Source organism: Mytilus galloprovincialis, chromosome 2 (genome assembly GCF_965363235.1).
Source record: "Mytilus galloprovincialis chromosome 2, xbMytGall1.hap1.1, whole genome shotgun sequence".
Taxonomy (NCBI): Eukaryota; Metazoa; Mollusca; class Bivalvia; order Mytilida; family Mytilidae; genus Mytilus; species Mytilus galloprovincialis.
In genome coordinates this window covers 39,876,400-39,899,928 of record NC_134839.1, presented here as the reverse complement: position 1 = coordinate 39,899,928, position 23,529 = coordinate 39,876,400, and the positions used below count along the sequence as shown (strand labels likewise).

The window sequence follows — 23,529 nt, the reverse complement described above, 5'->3', positions numbered from 1 at the left end:
ATAATTTCAAAATTTATAAACGGACAATTAGAAAGGACATTATGATTCAACATTATCTTCTATAAAAGATAGTCTCTCTTATCTGAGAAATGTTGGCCAACAACTATAGAGTTTTTTACCTTAGGTATCAGATGATATTTCGTTTGGCATGTGACAATGGTGGGCCATGGGGTATGAGAGCGTGCTCCCAAATCATTAAATAAAACAAAACTCAGTATCTATAAATATCATAGTGTATTGAGTTATGTTGTATTTGATATGTTTAAGATTTGGGATTAAATCAATTGACCAAAACTTACCTATATTACTGAGCTATTTTACACAAACAATTAGTATGGTACAAATTATTGACCTAGACAAATATAAAAAAAGAAGATGTGGTATTGATTGCCAATGATACAACTCTCCAAACGAGACCAAAATGACACATAAATTAAGAACTTACTATAGGCTACCGTACGACCTTCAACAATGAGCAAAGACCATACGGCATAGGCAGCTATAAAAAGCCCTGAAATGAGAATGTAAAACAATTAAAACGAGAAACTAACGGCCTTATTAATGTACAAAAAATGTACGAAAAACAAATAGAATGAAATTCAAAACAGTGTGGCTGTAGCCATTGATTGACACATTAAATTCATCAATTGACTTGGACAATTTAGGTGAACGTTTGTATGTAACGACCACTGCTCAATGTGTTCTTTTTAAAGACACTTAAACTATGGGGTCACCAAAGGTTCTCAACACCTTAATAAAGTAATTCGAAAAAATTAATCAGAAATAACACGATGTTTTTATTTATATCAATTATATAAATCAAAACATAAAGGTTATTTCTGATTAATTTTTCGAATTATTTTATAATTAAAGGCGTTAAGAAACCTTGGTGACCCCACAGTTTAAATGTCTATCGTAGGTACGTCGTGAACAGTGGTCGTTACAGACAAACGTTCACGTAAATTGTCCCAGTCAATGGATGAATTTAATGTGTCAATCAATGGCCACAGCCACACTGTTTTGAATTTCATTCTATGCAACACATAAACAAACGACAACCACTGAATTACAGGCTCCAGACTTGGGACAGGCACGTCTATTTATTAACCGACATATTTGTCAACACGATTTCATAACATCATCTTCATATATAACTATATTGTGTAATTATTTTTGTCCCCTTTTTATCACAGTATCGCCTATTCTAAACATAGATCCGGTACATATTAAATTTGCTGGTTGATCCTTTTTAAAGACTTCTTTATATATAGGTGCATGCCCTATGTGTTCATTGTACCGTTGTGTATCATATTATTATTTAAACTAATCATCTTAATAATAACCCATTGCCAGTCGATAGGGTTTGTTGATGTGATATCAATTACAAAACACAAACTGCAAGGAAAGGATTCGACTCCCAGTGACGGCAAAATAAAGTATTAAATTGAAAAGCATTCTGGACCAAAAATTGCCAAATGAAGCTTAGATAAGCTATTTCGGAGGTAAAAAAAAATTAGTCATACGAAAATGTTAAGGCTTTTAACAGTACAATCACTAAAAAAGAGAAAAATAGAGAAAAACAACTAGAGGTCTGAATATTTTAACGATGACCATGCTTCTTAGTCACATTTTAAGCTCTTACTACTTTATTCAGATAATAAATGCAAAAATTAACATTTCGTGATTGAAAATAATTATAGAATTACTAATCGCAGTATTCAATAATTGAAAAATATTCAACGAGCGAACGAACAACAGATTACTTCACGAAAAAAGTTTCCATTGGTCGAGATGGGGTGAGTATGTTCTAAAGATAATGAAATATAAAGCATACGAAGAAAACAATTGAATGTAATTTGTGGAGTCAATGTCAGCGACAAATTTAGAAAGCGTTGATTCTAGAAAAAAACGTAAATGAAAACACTGGCAATAGTTTTATTTTATATTACAGAAAGGAAAAAAAATATAGTTGCTGTAAACACGTGCACGTGCATATCACATCATATGTTTTTTCTACCACTGGGCCAGTAATGCTAGAGATAAACTATTAGAACACGTGAATACCAACTTCGATCGATATTAACGTGATGTAAATTATATTTTTTTATTGTAAATTTCTACCAAATAGAATAACGTTATTGTAATAAAACTTGCAACTACTTTACTTAAAGTTTACCTTATACTGTTTTGACTGTCCTGTTCAGTTTAAAATAAGAAGATGTGGTTCAATTGCCAATGAGACAACTATCAACCAGAGACAAACGACGTTGCTGTAAGCAAATACAGGACAGTGAACAGCCTTCAACAATGAACAATCCATACCGCATGAAAGTGAGTCATTAAAGTTTCCAAAATTACCAAATGTATAACAATTCAAACGAAAAAACCAACTTACAAAACAATAAACGATGTAACAAATATCATCGACAGAGACCAACGACAACGGTTGAATTGCAGCCTTCTGATTTGGGATACCGGTAGACACATACAGAATGTGGCAGGGTTAACCATGTTTGCGAACGTTCAACCTTCCCCTAACTTGGACAATGTGTGACAATATAAAAACAAGGAGATGTGGTATGATTGCCAATTAGACAACTATCAACCCAAGTTCAAATGAAGTGGACGTTTCTGCTCTGAAACGTTTTTTTTTTATATCATTTTTAACGACCTTCTTTTCTATGTTTATTCTTATCACTCGATTTTCACTTTTCATTAACCACGGCGAGTGCATCTTGTGCAACACTAGTAGACATTTTGTAAGTGTTTTTTTTTGTGTCATTCTTTAAAGATTTCCCATCCTGTAAGACGTATTATTGCATATTGATGTATACTGTAAGGAGCGACCATTTGATATTCTGGGGACAGGGTAGGACAGAAGTTTTTTTAAGGGTTTTTAACGTTCATAATGTGTTGCATTCTCTCTCTCTCTCTCTCTCTATCTGTCTAAAAGAAGATTAATATTATACGTCCCCGTTCTAACTGGTTTTTATCAATCTTACAATGTCAAATACTATTCAAAGGAAATATTTCGTTTTACGTCAAAAACTAGTCATAACTTGTTATTCTTTTTGTTTAATCACAACTTCTTTGGTATGTAGTTTTATACTAATTTTTTAATACTAAAACCCAATTAAATTAGTACAGGGAAAAAAACGACAGTATCAAGTTCGAAATGATTAAAACTGGCTTTCAAAATTTCAGCAGTGGTTTTCTTTTATAACATTGACTCATTCGCATTCACATTTTTTCCAGTGGTCAAGTTGTTGCAATAATAAATTCACACATTAATCATATCTGTATTTCATGTACGTGTAACCGCCTAAACATGCGTATGCAGCAAAGGCGAAAACAGAAGCGACGATGACAAAATAGAACGCAAAATCAGTATTATCCGTTCGTAAACTTGATCCGTTTTGTTTATATATTCGCACACCAATCACGATAAATGTCTCTGAAAAGAAAGGAGTAAGACGTAGTTGATATGAATAAGCATAACAAGATCTGCTCAAGAATGCAATTTTTAAAGTTGTTACAATGATATGATAAATTAAATTACTAAGCAACGAATTACTGTATTTGGAGAAATACTTTATCTGTTCATTACTTTCTCTTTGCGTGTTCCTAATCATATAATATTGTACTTGATTTAACATCAGCTTAATATTTTTTTGATTGAAGACCATCAGCAACTTTGTACGTTTCTACATGAGAAAATGTCTGTACCAAGTCATGAATATGACAGCTTTTATCCAATCGTTTGATGTGTTTGAACATTTGATTTTGCCATTAGTGTTACGGACTTTCCATATTGAGTTGTCCTTAGAGTTCGGTATTTTTGTAATTTTACTTTCGATATGCTGTTTATGCAATTTTTTAAATTGCTGATATGTTACCTGCGGCGATAGTAAAAAGATTTTTTTTCCGTTAGAGGAGTTACTTAGTAATTAACATTAATTAAATAGAGACAAATTCAACCCTAAGATCAATAAATTGTGTTTTATTATTCGAAAGTAGATTAAATACATAAAATGTAGACACATCACTGTCCTCTGACCTTTTATTTATTGTGTAATAATAAGTATATTTTACTATTTCTCTTTTAGGTATGTTTTTCAGTATCTAAAATTTACCTATAATGGAATTTGATGCGACTGTCATTCAAGTGAGAGGTTTAGCACTATAAAACAAGGTTCAATCCACCATTTTCTACATTTGTAAATGCCTGTACCAAGTCAAGAATATGACAGTTGTTGTCCATTCATTTTTGTGTTTTATCATTTGATTTTGCCATTTAATTAGGGACTTTCCGTTTTGAATTTTTCTCGGAGTTCAGTATTTTTGTGATTATACTTTTGACCGTCAACTGTTAACTGATAATAGTTTAATCCTCTTTAAAACATCATCACTTTAGTATCAAGTATTGATGACATAATGTGATATATTTCATTTTTATTGCAATTGTGTAAATTTTACCTGCTCCTGTTAGACATCCAATGCCAACCCATTTGAGAACGTCTTTACAGACGAAAATTCCGACGAAGAGAACAACAACAGCAGCCAAGAGGCACAGAAGTCCAAGTGTTTCCGTAATTTGAACCTCTGTGAACCACGCTTTAAATAAAATAAAAAAGAAAGCAATTAGATAAATGTGCATCAATTCAATGTTCTGTCTTTTCCGAATTAAATTTTAGATCAATGACACATTAGTTTAACCTGGTACAATTTATATATCAAGAAAGTATGACTATAAAACTTGTCAATGAACATGAAAACATTGTGCCACGGGTGATGATCAGTAGGACAACCGGAAGCGCCTGAGTAAGGATTTCGCCGCTCAGTGATACGGTTCACTAGACGACGTTGTCAATACGTAATGGCGGCCATTATTTGACGTTGGATTTGGCATTCCACGCTGAAAAGTTGCATTAATGACATTCTTGGATGCTTAAACTTTATGCTAAACAACACAAAAGGTAAAGGTTTATTCCAGATATTTCAGTTGATTTCGAATCCAAAGAAATGATTTAAACGGCAAAAATAAAGTATAAAATTCTATCAAACATGAAAATTGAAATCCAATATATCATCATTTCCTTTTCTGACATACACTATCACTAGTATTGAATCAACTATTTACTGGTGTATTACATTCGGATTTCGGTCTAAGGTATCCGCACTTGTCTCCGGAAATATTATATGGAACGCCATGACTGCCTTATGTTAATGATCAGCATTATATGCAGTGCTCACACCATTATATTAAGTGCTCACAACATTATATTAAGTGCTCACAACATTATATGCAGTGCTCACACCATTATATTAAGTGCTCACAACATTATATTAAGGGCTCACAACATTATATTAAGTGCTCACAACATTATATGCAGTGCTCACACCATTATATTAAGTGCTCACAACATTATATTAAGGGCTCACAACATTATATTAAGTGCTCACACCATTATATGAAGTGCTCACAACATTATACGTTTTTTGTTGTATGATGAGATTGTTGTATGATGAGATTGATGTATGATGAGATCATTCGGTAAACATCGTTTTTTAGCGGAAATTACCGAATCCATAATTTGTAAATTACGGTAATGCCCAGCAAACAAATTTAAACAGTTATTACTGTTTGGTGCAAAAAAAACTAGTTTGTGAATTTAAATTCTTTTAAGAATATAATTCGGACTACGCCGCATTTTTGCGCCTGTCCCAAGTCAGGAGCCTCTGGTCTTTGTTTTTCTTATATTATTTTAATTTTAGTTTCTTGTGTACAATTTGGAAATTAGTATGGCGTTCATTATCACTGAACTAATATATATTCGTTTATGGGCCAGCTGAAGGACGCCTCCGGGTTCGGGAATTTCTCGTTACATTGAAGAACTGTTGGTGACCTTCTGCCGTTGTTTTTTCTATGGAGTCGGGTTGTTGTCTCTTTGATACATTCCCCATTTCCATTCTCGATTTTATGCTAGTATACATAAAAGTCAAATTAGTTTCGACAATTTTCCATTTTTTTCCCCGTGAGTGATCCCTATCCACGAGAAAGAAGCCCCACAGAAACAATCAAGATCCGCCGTCAAAAGTAACTTTCCAGATAACGAAAAAAATATTCAGATATGAAATTTTCAACCTTTTAGATTGATCCTAACATGGGATATGGAAAAAAATTGGTAGCAAAAATAACAGAAATCCTCAGACTATAGACAAGCTTGTATGTGAGAAGAATTAGAACGCCAATCACAACAACGAGAAGAATTCACAGTAAAACAATACTAGAAGTTCTCCATTAATATAATTATATTACAATTATATATTGACATAATAATGAGTATCTTTTTTTTTGTGCTTCCGTTACAAAATAAATTGTGTGGACTTTAAATAAAATCAAAGAAGTGCTCAGCAACAAATAGCATTCCTCTTTTTTGTGTTGTTGCTATCATCTGGACCTAAACACAAATTTGAATCTTTTTTCGAGGTCCATTGTTATCAATGAAGTGCGATCTAAAAGATATTATTCTTCTATGACTTGTAGTTGATTATATTTTGTATCTTAATGTACCTTAACCAGAATTAATTTAGGTCAAGTAGTTATCAAAGGTACCAGGATTATAATTTAGTACGCCAAATGCTTGTTTCGTCTACATAAGACTCATCAGTGACGCTCATATCAAAATATTTATACATCCAAACAAGTACAAAGTTGAAGAGCATTGAAAATGACTCCTTTTTCATGGACAATCGTTACTATCCAATAATAGTAAATCATTCTATTTTACTCACAGTTTGTTTCAATCTTTACCTAAATGCAAAACTTAGATGCATGTTTTTTTTATTAGTTGTTAGTGGCTTTGAACTAGCTGTCAGTAATTGCGAGTACTCTCAGATCAGTACTTATAGTGTCTTTTTGTTGTTGGGATATAGAAGTAGCCGCCCACGTCTACTCTATTTTCTGGTAGATGGATTTATATTTGTACCCATCTGATGAGTTAAGCCTTTTACAACTGATTTTCATAGTTCGTTCTTATGTTGTTCTGTTACGCCACTGTCCCAGGTTAGAGGAAGGGTTGGTATCCCGCTAACATGTTAAAACCCGCCGCACATTCTGTATATGTGGCTGTCCCAAGTCAGGAGGTGCCTTTATTTCAGTGGTTGTCGTTTGTTAATGTGTTATATACATGTTAGTTTTTCGATCGTTTGTTTGTACATAAATTAGGAATGTTTTACGTTTATCATTTCGGGGCCTTCTATAGCTGCATGACTATGCAGTATGGGCTTTGCTCATTGTTGAAGGCCGTACTGTGGCCGTTTAGTTGTTAATTTCTGTGATGTCATTTTGTCTCTTGTGGAAAGATGTTTCATTATCAAGCATACCACTTTTTTTATATATATTAACCGTGCAAAATGACGAACAAACGTAGTAAACGTTTTTCATCCCCACAAACTCAGTTTTCATAAGAGATGATAACTTTAAATGAAAATAATGTTAAACTGGGTTTTGAAAGGGTAAAATTTATGGATTTTTTTGAAAAAAAGTGTGTTTCCAGTTTTTGGAGAAAAAAATAATTTGTTTTTGATTCTGAGAAAAAAAATTGGTTGATTCACCCCTAGCTGCCAATATATGTAATGCTAAAATTGAATTAAAACAAATATTTTCGACTTGTCGCGAAAAAAATAAAAATCAATAGCCCCCCCCCCCCCTCCCCCCAAAAAAAAATTAAATGGTTGCTGCCTAAAGTTATGTTAAACACCTACAATGAAATGCTTTAAACTGCATTTTCCATATCTGTTAGATACTTATTCATGTGAAATGACAAATTCTGAAAATGGATGCCAAAAATGACTCAATCATGACATATATAAGCTAGCGTAATATGACGCTTATGTGTTATAGAAAGCTGACTGTTTTATTTAAAAGGTAATTAAGCTTTTTTTAAACTGAGTACGGACTATAAAGTGGCACCTTGCTAAAGTTCTTCAGTAGGAAATGAACTCGAGGAATATGTCATACAAATTTCCCTTCGATATTTCATTAAATAAACTTTTTATTATTTCACTTACATTTTGCCATTCGTATTTCTTACGACGAACAGAACTACTTTAATCATTCACTTCTTAGTTTCATCTTTTCCTTACTTATTTCAATCAGTTTTAAATATTGTATACTGCCTTATGATCACATGACTTTAATAACTGTTTAAATTTGTTTGCTGGGCATTACCGTAATTTACAAATTATGGATTCGGTAATTTCCGCTAAAAAACGATGTTTACCGAATGATCTCATCATACATCAATCTCATCATACAACAATCTCATCATACAACAAAAAACGTATAATGTTGTGAGCACTTCATATAATATTGTGAGCACTTCATATAATGTTGTGATCACTTCATATAATGTTGTGACCACTGCATATAATGTTTTGAACACTTCATATAATGCTTTGACCACTGCATATAATGTTGGGAGCACTTAATATAATGTTGTGAGCACATAATATAATGTTGTGAGCACTTAATATAATGATGTGAGCACTGCATATAATGGTGTGAGCACTTAATATAATGTTGTGAGCCCTTAATATAATGTTGTGAGCACTTAATATAATGGTGTGAGCACTGCATATAATGTTGTGAGCACTTAATATAATGTTGTGAGCACTTAATATAATGATGTGAGCACTGCATATAATGGTGTGAGCACTTAATATAATGTTGTGAGCCCTTAATATAATGTTGTGAGCACTTAATATAATGGTGTGAGCACTGCATATAATGTTGTGATCCCTTAATATAATGTTGTGAGCACTTAATATAATGGTGTGAGCACTGCATATAATGCTGATCATTAACATAAGGCAGTCATGGCGTTCCATAATATTATACCAACACAAGTTGTCAACATCCGTTTTCAAACTGGTCAAGGTGTTCTTCACGATCTCCATGGAAAATATTCACGCAATCACTTCTTGCTCAGATAATAGAACATTGTAAACCTCTAACTGCAAATACGGACCAAAATGAATAAAATTCGAAAGCACGTATGATCAAGTTTCATGCCGATTGTAAGTTCTCTAAAAAGGGGGGTAATTTCAAGGCTACTGAGGCTACACGAATTCTGCTGAACGTCTCGGGTTTAACTCAAAAGTCCATGTACTAAATCATTGGAATGTATTTAGACACCTACTTTCACTGTTGGCTATTTTATACCTGGTATAATATTTCATTTGGAAAAACATTTGTGTCCCTGATTTTATATACACCAAAATGTGATATATTTAAAATAAATCTTTCATAAACATAAAATACAAAGGGAAAGCGATCACAGGCACAGACTCCTCTTTCCCATATACAAAAAAAAAAATAAAAATTAGATGGATGGCCATTCTCTAAATTCATATCTCATATTCTAAAAGAAATTTACTCATTGAAATTAACCACTGAATCAACCACCCATTTGAGAGCTTACACATGCATTAACATGTATCCCCATGACCAGGAATGGCAGGATATATTAACAAATTTAATATGCCTGTACAATTTCTTTATATCCATCAAGTAAAACTGTAATATTATTCCTATAGGCTATAGTCATATACAATGTATTTATACAGACTGTTTTATTATAGTATTTAGAAATGATAATCCATTGACAATACATTGTAGTAATTACTTTCAAAAAATGTTCTCCAACTTCATTAATATCATAATATTATCCAATTAATGCTGTTATGACAGTGGTGGTTCATGAATTTAAATTAAAACTAGGTTGTGTCAGAGTGCCCCCAAAATGTATAAAATTTCAGCTTGCATTGTACAATGGACATGTTAGATATTTATGTACACTGTTATATGTTTTATTTGCCTGTAACTTTTATGTTTTGAGCAGAAATGCTAGAGGCATAACAATTTATAATACATAATAAATATATAAAATTGAGAATGGAAATGGGTAATATGTCAAAGAACCAGCAACCCAAACAAAGAGCAGACAACAGTCGACGGCCACCAATGGGTCTTCATTAGAGCAAGAAAATATGTTTTTTCTTGGTAATTTATTTGGCAAATTTGTATTCATGTGTTGATAATAACAATGCAAAATTTAATTTTGCTTTGAATAATTTTGTATATTAAACTGATTTAGTAATTGTATGTACATTTGCTTTATATTTACAGGATGAAGAAAGATGTTCACTATGAATCAGAAATTAAAAACAGAGGACTTTTATATACATGTATCATCAAAAACAATTGCAGTACATGCACATGTATGATATACATATTCAAATAGAGAGTCAACGACGAGTAATGTTGAAAGCAAAATTATTTTGTTAATAGAAAGCAATATGACTAGAATATATTTAGGGTAAGTAATCCAAATGTGTCTGTTCAGGGTAACAACAGTGGGCTATTTACAATGCGCTATGATTTCAATCCCTCAAATATGTAACAAAAACATGATAGACATTATCATGATTATGTATTAAAACTATTTTGATAAGGAAACAGGCCATTAATTAGGAGGCGGTACCCGGTACTTTTACCCTCCTATGCTATTGTCAAGTACCATCTAAATGTAGAAATTTTTATATAAGATATTCATAGAATAAATTGAAAAGTACCACCTAGAAACATGGAAAGTACCAGTCAAGATGAAAGATAATGAAACCCCTGAGGAAAGACTGAAAATATTTTACATTTAACAGTTAGACAAGAAACTGCCAATGGAATAAATTGGGGATGGAAGTTAAAATTTATAGTTTATAGGCCAAATCATACACAGACTTTAAGGCCAAATGGTATACTTTTAATACATTTATTTAGTTTAAAGATTTTATACTATTATCTATGCTGTATAATTTCAATATAGTTTCATTTTGGATTTAAAACCAAATTTCAAGAATGAAGGGTACAGTAATTTAAAATTGATTTATAAAGATAAAAAACAATATAAGGGAATTAACTCTTACATGATGTGCATCATATCCATGAGAATGAAGTGGTTTAATAAACTTGACCATTTTCTTCAGATAAGAGAATGACTTAAGCAGACCATATTTTGGTCAAAGATGCCAATAACAATGAAATATAATATATTATAATTATCATTCATCATTACTTTTCAATTGAATCAACAAACTTAATTTAATAACAAAATATTTCTTTTATTTTCAGTATACAACACATCCTGTCAGAAGAATAATTTTACTGGAGGATGAAAATTTTGATACCTGGAATCAGCAATTTATATAAAATTTGTTATGAGAGATATATAGAGAATAATACATGGCAAAATCTGTATCATATGTCGTATCATCCCGAGACATCAATATCAGCCCAAGGGCTTTTAGGCCCGAGGGATGATATTGGTCGAGGGTGATACGGCATGTGATACGGATTTTGCCATGTATTATACGCTTTATCATATATTTCAACAGAAGAGTATTATATTATATGATCTGTTTTCTGATCCATAGCACTGGCTTACCTTCAGTTTTGCTTTTGTCTTGTTTCAAAGCCTTAAAATAACTGCTCAATTATTTATACGAATCACCTGGGTTACCTTACAATCTGTTGTTTTAAAAATATTTTGTTTATTATAGTATTTATTTGAGTGTTTGGTATTTTTCATAGTTGCATTTAGTGTGCCAAAAATATGTTGTGAAAACTTGATGTTCGTGACGTCACAAACAATATGAAAACTTGATGTTAAACAGCCTGCGGTTTAATCCATATCGCGCAACTTTCATGCGCATCCTTTATCACATACCCTTTATCACACCCCTACCCTTTATCGCACCCCTATCCTTTATCACACCCCTACTTTTTTTTTTTTTTTTTTTTTTTTTACATAAAGTCCGATTTGTTTTTTTTCCCTCAAAATAGGTCAATTTTTTGAATGACGTCATTGTTTAGTAGGTGACGTCACGAACATCAAGTTCTTTATATTGTATGTGACGTCACGAACGTCAAGTTTTCATATTTTTTGGCACACTAAATGCAACTATAAAAAATACAAAACACTCAAATAAATACAATAATAAACAAAATATTTTTTAAAACAGCAGCACGCAAATTGTAAGGTAACTTAGGTGCTTCGAATAAGTAATTGTGCAGTTCTTTTAGGCCTTTGAAACAAGTAGAACTGAAGGTAACCCAATGCTATGGATCAGAAAACAGTTCATAAAATATTATACTCTTCTGTTGAAATATATGATAAAGCGTATAATACATGGCAAAATCCGTATCACATGCCGTATCACCCTCGACCAATATCATCCCTCGGGCCTAAAGGCCCTTGGGCTGATATTGATGTCTTGGGATGATACGACATATGATACGGATTTTGCCATGTATTATTCTCTATGTACAACATGGTAATCGAGGTGGTTCAAGTGTTTATTAGCAGACATTATTGTTGAACTTGTGCAGGATTGAATAAATGAAACTTAAGCTGTCTATGGGCTCAATGTGTAGTAAAAAGAGGATTTTGAAATATGCAAGAATCATCAACATTAAAATGTGCATAAGTGAAATGTCACCATATTTAATAAAAAAAATCAGATTATTGACTCAGTTGTTTTCATGAAGAAAAAAAATTTCAAAGCAATATCACTGTTGTATAATTAATAAAATTCCTCATTTTTGTCAAGCCTGTGACTTTTGTTGCAGAAAGCTTGACAAAGGGACAGTGATCCGGCTGCTACGGGGGCGGTGTTAGATAACTACTTAAAAGCTTTATATTTTAGAAGGTTGAAGACCTGAATGCATCATCCTTGGTATATAGATGCCTCGTGTTAAGAAGTTTCCATCAGTCACATGTCCAATGTCCTTGACCTCATTTTCATGGTTCAGTGACTTCTTGAAAAAAAGGTGAAGATTTTTTGTAATATTAAATTCTTTCTCATTATAAGTAATAGGATAACTATATTTGGTATTTCATACCTTGCAAGGTCCTCATGTCCGTCAGACAGTTTTCACTTGACCTCAACCTCATTTCATGGATCAGTGATCAAGGTTAAGTTTTGGTGGTCAAGTCCATATCTCAGATACTATAAGCAAAAGGTCTTGTATATTTGGTGTATGGAAGGACTGTAAGGTGTACATGTCCAACTGGCAGTTTTCTTGGTTCAGTGGTTATAGTTAAGTTTTTGTGTTTTGGTCTGTTTTTCTTATACTGTATGCAATAGGTCTACTGTATTTGGTGTATGAAATGATTGTAAGGTGAACATGTCTAGCTGGCAGGTGTCATTTAACCTTGACCTCATTTTCATGGTTCAGTGGTCAAAGTTAAGTTTTTGAGTTTTGGTCTTTTTTTCTAATACTATATATATGCAATTGTTCAACAAATCATTTTGTTTATTTTCTTTGGTTACATCTTCTTACATCAGACTCGGACTTCTCTTGAACTGAATTTTAATGTGCGTAGTGTTATGCGTTTACTTTTCTACATTGGCTAGAGGTATAGGTGGAGGGTTGAGATCTCGAAAACATGTTTAACCCCGCCGCATTTATGCGCCTGTCCCAAGTTAGGAGCCTCTGGCCTTTGTTAGTCTTGTATTTTTTTAATTTTAGTTTCTTGTGTACAATTAGGAAATTAGTATGGCGTTCATTATCACTGAACTAGTATATATTTGTTTAGGGGCCAGCTGAAGGACGCCTCCAGGTGCGGGAATTTCTCGCTACATTGAAGACCTGTTGGTGACCTTCTGCTGTTGTTTTTTTTCTATGGTCAGGTTGTTGTCTCTTTGACACATTCCCCATTTCCATTCTCAATTTTATATTTGGTGTATGGAAATATTTTATGATCAGCCTTCAACATTTATTTTAGCAGAACCAATAATGTATAGTAAGCTACATTTACAAAAGTTCCCTAAATAATATGACACAAGACGACCTGAAAAGGAATATTCTGCGTCTGTATGCAAAAGTGAAATATATTTAGAAATAAAAGCATATGATGCAATGGATGCAAATTAATAAATAGTCAATCTAGAAAAAAATCCTTCTATAGATCTCCAATGTTATGGTTTATGCGGTTTATTAAAAAAGTTGGCAACAAACTTTTACATACTTCATTCAAATAATTTACATTAAACAAAATAAAAAAAATGAGCAGGTACCGTTGAATGGATATAAAGGTAAAGCACCTAGGACAGACAAGCACTAGTACAAACACACCAGGATTCTCTTCGAATTCCCACCACCTAATCATACCTAGAAAAGCAAATGGTTGCCCCCTCCCCCTATGCATAGTTATATTACTATATATATATGTAATACTAATATAGTAATTATAAATAATCATTGACCTAAGAAACTGCAGATTTGAAATAAGTAAAGTCAAGTAGATATTGAACCTTCACTGCAAACCAGAAATTGAGAACCATAAGCCCCTAAAAATCATGTAGCCTTTGATAAAATTAAAAGAACCCCCCCCCCCCTTTTTGACAAAAAAAAAGAAACAAAACACATAACGATAATTGTATTAACGAACGAAAGGAAAATTATGAAAGAAATCGATATGACCAAACAGATAAGTTGTTCATTTTAAAAACTCAGTGGCCGGTAATAATATGCACGAAATGAATCTTGATCAACTATAAGTACGATGTCAACAAGTCAATCTCATGAATGATGATGATGATGTGGCCTTAGGGACGGTGCATTATTTATCAAGCAGGGGGGACCGGTGCAAATGGTAAGGGGACATGTACTTTTTTCAACGTGCAAAGTAGTGGGACCTGATGATTTTTCATTATCTTAATGCATGGGACATACACTTTTTTCAAATGCTTAAATAGTAAACATTTTATTTTAATTAGCCCAAAAAATACACACAAGAAACATTCAAACAGAAACAGAATATGATAAACAATTTTAGTTTTGACTGGTGTAAATCAGCCCATCTAACTAAATTAAATATTGATCTTACAAAATTCAAGCTTATTAGGTAGTTTGATTTATTGCTGTGAAATGAAAGAATTTAATTTTACAATAGGTAAAAATAAAAATTATTATATAAATTCAGATAGGCATGTTAATTTTTTATGCCCCATTTAGGGGCATTATGTTTTCTGGTCTGTGCGTCCGTTCGTCCGTTCGTCCGTCTGTTCGTTCGTCCGTTCGTCCGTCTGTCCCGCTTCAGGTTAAAGTTTTTGGTCGAGGTAGTTTTTGATGAAGTTGAAGTCCAATCAACTTGAAACTTAGTACACATGTTCCTTATGATATGATCTTTCTAATTTAAATGCCAAATTAGAGTTTTGACCCCAATTTTACGGTTCACTGATAGAAAATGATAGTGCAAATTTCAGGTTAAAGTTTTTGGCTTCAGGTTAAAGTTTTTGGTCAAGGTAGTTTTTGATGAAGTTGAAGTCCAATCAACTTGAAACTTAGTATACATGTGCCCTATGATATGATCTTTCTGATTTAAATGCCAAATTAGAGTTTTGACCCCAATTTTACGGTTCACTGAACATAGAAAATGATAGTGCAAATTTCAGGTTAAAGTTTTTGGCTTCAGGTTAAAGTTTTTGGTCAAGGTAGTTTTTGATGAAGTTGAAGTCCAATCAACTTGAAACTTAGTATACATGTGCCCTATGATATGATCTTTCTAATTTAAATGCCAAATTAGAGTTTTGACCCCAATTTTACGGTTCACTGAACATAGAAAATGATAGTGCAAATTTCAGGTTAAAGTTTTTGGCTTCAGGTTAAAGTTTTTGGTCAAGGTAGTTTTTGATGAAGTTGAAGTCCAATCAACTTGAAACTTAGTATACATGTGCCCTATGATATGATCTTTCTAATTTAAATGCCAAATTAGAGTTTTGACCTACAATTTTACGGTTCACTGAACATAGAAAATGATAGTGCAAATTTCAGGTTAAAGTTTTTGGTCAAGGTAGTTTTTGATGAAGTTGAAGTCCAATCAACTTGAAACTTAGTATACATGTGCCCTATGATATGATCTTTCTAATTTAAATGCCAAATTAGAGTTTTGACCCCAATTTTACGGTTCACTGAACATAGAAAATGATAGTGCAAATTTCAGGTTAAAGTTTTTGGTCAAGGTAGTTTTTGATAAAGTAGAAGTCCAATCAACTTGAAACTTAGTATACATGTTTCCTTTGATAAGATCATTCTAATTTTAATGCCAAATTAGAGAATTTATTCCAATTTCACAGTCCTTTAAACATAGAAAATGATAGTGTGAGTGGGGCATCCGTGTACTGTGGACACATTCTTGTTTTATAACTTTTTCAAATCAACTTGGATTTTCATCAAACTATGCAGCTATCTTAGATATATAGTAAGCTATACTGAATCCCAGGTCATTTTGTTTTTGTTGTATTGCTGTCAAATTCAAGAATTAAATTAATCTAGGTAAAAAAAGCTAGAATTTGCATTTCGAACAAAATAGAGATAGTACATTTTAATTATTTTAATAACTTTTTCAAATCAACTTGGATTTTCATCAAACTATGCAGCTATCTTAGATATATATTAAGCTTACTGAATCCCATGTCATTTAGTTTTTTGTTGTATTACTGTAAAATTTAAGAATTACAGTAATCTTGGTAAAAAAAAAGCTAGGATTTGCAATTCAGACAAAATAGAGATAATATACTTTAATTTTTTTAATAACTTTTTCAAAACAACTTGGATTTTCATCAAACTATGCAGCTATCTTAGATATATATTAAGCTTACTGAATCCTAGGTCATTTTGTTTTTTGTTGTATTGCTGTCAAATTTAACAATTAAATTAATCTAGGTCAAAAAAGGTAGAATTTGCAGTTCGAACAAAATAGAGATAGTACATTTTAATATTTTTAATAACTTTTTCAAATCAACTTGGATTATCATCAAACTAAGCAGCTATCTTAGATATATATTAAGCTTACTGAATCCCAGGTCATTTTGTTTTTTGTTGTATTGCTGTCAAATTCAAGAATTAAATTAATCTAGGTAAAAAAAGCTAGAATTTGCATTTCGAACAAAATAGAGATAGTACACTTTAATTATTTTAACAACTTTTTCAAATCAACTTGGATTTTCATCAAACTATGCAGCTATCTTTGATATATATTAAGCTTACTGAATCCCAGGTCATTTTTGTTTTTTGTTGTATTGCTGTCAAATTTAACAATTAAATTGTAAAGTGTACTATCTCTATTTTGTTCGAACTGCAAATTCTAGCTTTTTTGACCTAGATTTATCTAATTCTTAAATTTGACAGTAATACAACAAAAATCAAAATGACCTAAGATTCAGTAAGCTTAATATATCTCTAAGATAGCTGCATAGTTTGATGCAAATCCAAGTTGATTTGAAAAAGTTATTAAAAAAATTAAAGATGCCTATCTTAATTGCAAATCCTAGCTTTTTTTTACCAAGATTACTTTAATTCTTAAATTTTACAGCAATACAACAAAAAACTAAATGACATGGGATTCAGTAAGCTTAATATATATCTAAGATAGCTGAATAGTTTGATGAAAATCCAAGTTGATTTGAAAAAGTTATAAAAAAAATTAAAGATGCCTATCTGAATTTATATAATAATTTTTATTTTTACCTATTGTAAAATTAAATTCTTTCATTTCACAGCAATAAATCAAACTACCTAATAAGCTTGAATTTTGTAAGATCAATATTTGATTTAGTTAGATGGGCTGATTTACACCAGTCAAAACTAAATTTGAAGGTCAAGACTAGTCGAGAATGTTAAAATGATTGTCAAAAACATTTATATCACAATAAATATTGTTGCTTTACGTTATTTAAGGTACAGATTGTGTTTTTATTCACTCAATATATTCATGATATTCATGGGACACATACTTTTTTAATGAATATAGGTCATGGGACATAACTTTTTTTCCTATCACATCAGCATGGGACAATACTTTTTTCCAAACAGGTTTTGCGATTTGCACCGGTCCCCCCTGCTTGATAAATATTGCACCGTCCCTTAAACTGATAGTTTACCAAGTAAGGCCTGTTTTGGTATAACGTTGATATGAAGTCAACATATTGCATGACTTTCTTGACATTAAGATGAACAAAATTGATACAAAGAAGAGAATATTCCAACTTTTAATGACATTTTACGTTGACATTTTCGGCGCCGGAAATTGACAACGTTTATCTATGTATTGACACAACATCGGATGGGGTCGATTCCGGCATATTCTGTTAAAAAAACAGTAGCACTTAAAATTTATCGATGTCTTAAAATATATTCATTTTGTTTCAACGATATTTAGTTGATAATTAATTTCGAGAGATGAATAGCTACCATGTACTTCAGAAACAAGGTGAAAGGAGGACCACGCCCCCATAGTGGGGACATACAAAATAAAGATGACCGTTCTCCATTTCTACTCGATAGAAGTGCCTAATTCTTTCATAACATCTGCATTATGTACCAAAGATTACAAAATGAAAGTATAAAAAAAATCGAGGCGGAGATTTTTTAAAATCATCTAATAATTATAGCAGACCAATAGACGTAATAGAGAAATAGGCGAAAATGGCGCCTTCTTCAATTTCGAAAAAAAATCTATAATTTTACAATTTATTGACACATATTGATATTTTTATAGGGGTTACATATATAAGGATTCAGCTATTCTTGATAGTTGAATGAATATTTACTTTAAAAACAGAATCTTTTCCAATTTCTAATTCTACCCGCCATGCAAGGAAAAATCTTCAAAAAAAGGAGACCCCTACTTTAAAATGGGTACAATTTTTTGCCCTTCTTTGGACACCCCTTTTCTTTACGGATTTCGATGTGAAAAGCTAGCGAAATTACGATGTGAAAAATTTAAGGTAATTGAAGGATATGCTTTTTTTTGTACCCCTTTTTAATATCGCTATTTAATTCTACAGTGCAGAAAATCGAAATCCGAAATTTTATGTTCAGATGTGAAAAAATAAGATTTTCTTTTATTTTTTTGTTCAAACATGAAAATAATAAGTAAACTCATATATTTTTCTTTTATAAATGTGCTTACAATCAACAGCATTTACCGCCGGTACTTTGCTGTAAACGAAAGATATTCTTTTACAAAAGCGCGCCATTTTTCAGCTGACGTCGGCCGACGCAAAAAAGTCCAATTTTCGGCGTAGGACTACTGAGCGCCGCCGAATCACATTTTGGCCAAAAAGGCACATCCGGTTGTCCTACTGGATAGGAATTGTACTTTTGAAAATTTTTTAACAAAAATGGTAAAAATCAAATTATACATTTTATAGAACTATACTCTGTTGTCATTTTCACCCTAAAACAGTTTCTTTTGTTTAAACAAAAATCATAAAACCTTCTCATCTTTTATACTAATGTTTACTTACATCCCAAATCTCTGTCTCCTTGTGAACCACAAGATGTGACGTTAACTATTGTTAGACAGTATCTCCAAAGTCCTTCGTTATGTTCAAGATTTATCACTGTTCCAGATATTGATACAGATTTATCAATCCATGACCAATATGGGGCAATAAACCCAATGACATCGAAAACTGCAGCTACAATTGTCAGAACAAAGCCTACCACTGCGATAACAACCTTGTGATGCATTTAACACAGTAGTCAAAAATCTGTCTAAATATCATTAAACTGGTCGTATTATTTTGAGAGTATCAGAGTGTAATGATAACAAATATATATAATCGTAGCCAATCGACAAATTATATTCCTATTTCCACATGATTGGATATTTAAATTTGGAATCTTTGCTTTATGAATTTGAGCAGTAGATCAAAGTCATATAGTTTCATATTTACAAAAGAAGAACCGTATATGTAACTGGAGGAACACAGATATGATTGTGTCACGTCACAATTATGTTAGGCATTTAATTATGAAAATACTACATCTTTTTTCAAAATCAAGATACATTTCATAATGCTTTCCAGAAAACTAAACAGTTTGAACGTGAAATGTTTGGATTATTCTAATATTTCCAATAATAAAGAAAAAATATCAATATTTTGTTATTTCCAGCAAATGCATTTTGGGGGAAATATGAAGTTTTTCTTTTTTTATATAATCATTTTCTGCTTACATTGATTTAACAAAAAGGCAATCAACATTTTCAAGTATTAACGTTTATAACTGATATGTATTTTAATAGATTGTGGAATGGATCTTTTGTTTTTGTATTTTTTTCAGAATCATTATCTTTGATAAATCCCTGTTTCAATATCATGCTTAATCTACAACATATCTTTCACGAATTTTTGCGAAGAGGTTTCCACCTAAACTTAAGCAAAATAATTTTTAGATTGCTTCGTTATCTGAAGTTTATGAGATAATTACCATTTACCTTATCTTAATCTTAAACAAATTTAAAAAAGTCTTTAAAAGAGTTTGCTGTGACTCCTTTTTATTGGAAAATATTGCTCTATGAGGAATCCATATGGATTTAAGGCCAATCTGAGTAGATATCAATTATTTTGCTCGTCGAAACGCCATAAAAACGTCAGATGCAACTTTTTTTTTAATCAAATTAACTTTTTTATTAGCAAGGAACATGACTTAAGTGTAAATTCTGAAGGACAAGAGAACTGTATAGGTGAGTGTATTGGTATATGTACCGTTTATTTAATCTCTTTGTTTAAACCTATCTTATGTTCAAATGACAAATGGACCATAAATAAAGGCAATAGTAGTATACCGTTGTCATCAGCTATGACACGTGACGATTATCAATGCAAGGCTATATTTTAAATTTTAATTCGATCCATTGTGATTGTTCAGTGGGTTTTTAATTCTAGAATTCCTCACATAATTATATTTCGTTATTCGTGTTATTGTGTGTCTTTTATCGGACAGTCACGCACGCATGTTGACCGATTTAACCAACAAACTCCAGTTATATACACTGTAAAAATAGTGCTTAGAATTTAAACGTGTTGCAAGACTTATGTGCTTAGGAAAGTGTTTAATTTCTAAGCATTAAAAACTAAACATATTTTGGCTCTCAGCACTTCGCACTAAACATGTTTTGGCTCTCGGCACTTTGCAATAAACATGTTGTTGTGCTAAACATGTTTAGCTACATCGTCAAGTATATGAAGCTAAACGTGTTTAAATTCTAAGCACTTCAATATTTAGACACTTTCCTAAACACGTTTAGAATTACAACACATTTAGGCCGAAGACGGGATGCATACCACGTGCTAATTTTTGAGCGGGAAGAAGAAACAAAGAACCCGAAGTCAAAGGCCACGCTGTTTACTTCTGGCCATAACTTACCGTAACTTAACTGTTTCAGAAAGGTAAGGAGTTATAATTATACTGATTTTTATTTTGTACTGCCAATTTTAAATGATTATTGACAGTTATAAGTATTATTTACAAGTACACTACCGTATAGTCAATGCAGGAGAAGAAAAAGGGGGAACCATCCCACTAAACAAGTGCTTGTAAGAGCTTTTAGTGTTCAGACTATCTTGTGTAAAGATAAGAGTTGTTTAATGTTCTATCATGCAAGCTAGCACTTATTATTTTATATGTATATAGATATATTCTTGGAAAGGAGTTTGTGAGGACAATTTTCATTTGGTACTCCTCGGCAGATTATAATGGAACATGAAGGGAAGTGGAATCTGCCGAGTGCATCATTCGCAAAACCAGTGTCATATCGAGTTCATTGTTTTAGTAAGCACTTCCTAAATGCACAATCAACTGCCATTGGACATATGCTCAAAATAAATAAAAAGATGCTTGTTTTTCTTCAATAGTTATAAGCGGTTGTGCCTTCTTAATTATATTTTTATTGATATGTATTGTTTTATTCTAGATGAGAGAAGTGCAGAGGAAATCATTTGTCTTGACATGCTAAAAGAGGAGATAATGCACAGTAGCAACTATATTGCTAGGTAAGAATCCGAAGTGTATTTGATTTTAAAAATGTCAATATATATTTGATCAAATGAATGATATTTAGCATGAAAAGAAGTTTTATATTAAAAATATCAATTGACTCATCAGTACATTTATGCTTTTATACCAAGGTTCTAATGTTGTTATCTTGATCTTAAATCATGCATTTACTTTTTGGTGTTGTAGTTCGTATACTTATATTTTTAGATTAATTCTACTTAGTTGCTTATCAATATTTTTCTATCTTTCAGGCCAGTGACCAGCAGTTGGGTACTACGAAAGGAGAAGCTCTTATTGACTTGTAAAATGAAAATAGGACATTTTTCAAATTGTTTTGATTGGTCAATATAATGTATATGTACGTTGATATGAATTTATGATTTTATGAGTTTATATTTGATTGTGTTCAATGATTAACTGGAAATAAACAATTACATAAATTCCTTTGTTTCATATGTTGTAATTTTGTTTTTAATCCTAATAATAATAGTCTTTTATTCAGAAGCAATACAGCTTATAGAATTTACATATACAAATATAATAGCATCAGTGAATAATTACATACATGTTTTATAATTACAAACAGTTTGTATCAATGGCGGAGAATGACAACAAATAATATAAATAATGAAATATAAGTATAATATTATGAATAATAAAATTGAGAAAGGAAATGGTGAATATGTCAAAGCGACAACCACCCGACCATAGAGCAAACAACAGCCGAAGGCAACCAATGGGTCTTCAATGTAGCGAGAATTCCCGCACCCGTAGGTGTCCTTCAGCTGGCCCCTAAAATATGCATAATAGTACAGTGATAATGGACGTCATACTAAACTCCGAATTATACACAAGAAACTAAAATTTAAAATCATACAAGACTAACAAAGGCCAGAGGCTCCTGACTTGGGACAGGCGCAAAATTGCGGCGGGGTTAAACATGTTTATGAGATCTCAATCTCAATAACGAATCTTATCAGCTAAATAAAGGTATTTACCTAGATTGTTAAGCTCTTTGATGTTATGAACAGACAATAATTGAACAAGTTTGTAACTAGATGGTTTTTTCCAATAAAATGGTTTTATATATGTTTTCCTTATATCAGAATATTTCTCACATTGTAAAATATAATGGTATTCATCTTCAATCATGTTTTTATCACACATATTACATAATCTGTTTTCTCTTTCAATATTACAAAATCTACCAGTTTCAATGTTAAGGCAGTGTGCAGACAATCTATATCTACTAATATATGGCTTAAACACATAGTTTACAGGTTTTTGTAGGTAAAATTGTAGAGTATCTGGATCGTGTATATATCTATAAAAATTACACTTTGATGACTCATTGAAAAAGGCATTCATTTCACTGACAAAACTACCTTTCATTCTATTAACAATTTCTAGCAAAAAATGATCAACATTAATAACATTTTGGTGTAACCATACATCTTGGCAACCATAACGAAATAATATGTTTCTTATTTCACATGCCCAATTTTGTTTGTCACGAGGTTTTAATATCGATCTTTCTAACATTTCTTGGTAGCAAGATTGTAAAATACAGTTATCTGTTTTCAATAATTTAAACCAATATCTAAGCATTCTGCAATATC

At 31.8% G+C, this 23,529-nt stretch overlaps 1 protein-coding gene and 2 long non-coding RNA genes across 3 annotated transcripts in view; 2 read left to right on the top strand and 1 right to left on the bottom strand.

Moving 5' to 3' along the window:
* The window catches only part of LOC143062034 (uncharacterized), a 37,896-nt gene extending 18,216 nt beyond the window's left edge, over nucleotides 1-19,680 (bottom strand). Inside the window, exons 1-3 of the mRNA XM_076233886.1 lie at nucleotides 19,375-19,680; nucleotides 4,477-4,614; nucleotides 3,291-3,454 (exon numbers count right to left, since the gene is read on the bottom strand). Of these exons, the coding sequence (XP_076090001.1) occupies nucleotides 3,291-3,454; nucleotides 4,477-4,614; nucleotides 19,375-19,600 (528 nt within the window). The 5' untranslated portion in view covers nucleotides 19,601-19,680. The remainder of the gene's footprint in view (nucleotides 1-3,290; nucleotides 3,455-4,476; nucleotides 4,615-19,374) is intronic.
* Nucleotides 8,915-11,831, top strand: LOC143063582 (uncharacterized). Its single transcript, XR_012975051.1, has 3 exons — nucleotides 8,915-9,081; nucleotides 10,193-10,382; nucleotides 11,192-11,831. It is a non-coding gene; the product is annotated as an uncharacterized LOC143063582 (long non-coding RNA).
* Nucleotides 19,681-20,920: 1,240 nt separating the features above from the next.
* Nucleotides 20,921-22,198, top strand: LOC143062241 (uncharacterized). The gene is made up of 3 exons (XR_012974629.1): nucleotides 20,921-21,303; nucleotides 21,828-21,906; nucleotides 22,162-22,198. It is a non-coding gene; the product is annotated as an uncharacterized LOC143062241 (long non-coding RNA).
* Nucleotides 22,199-23,529: the final 1,331 nt, after the last annotated feature.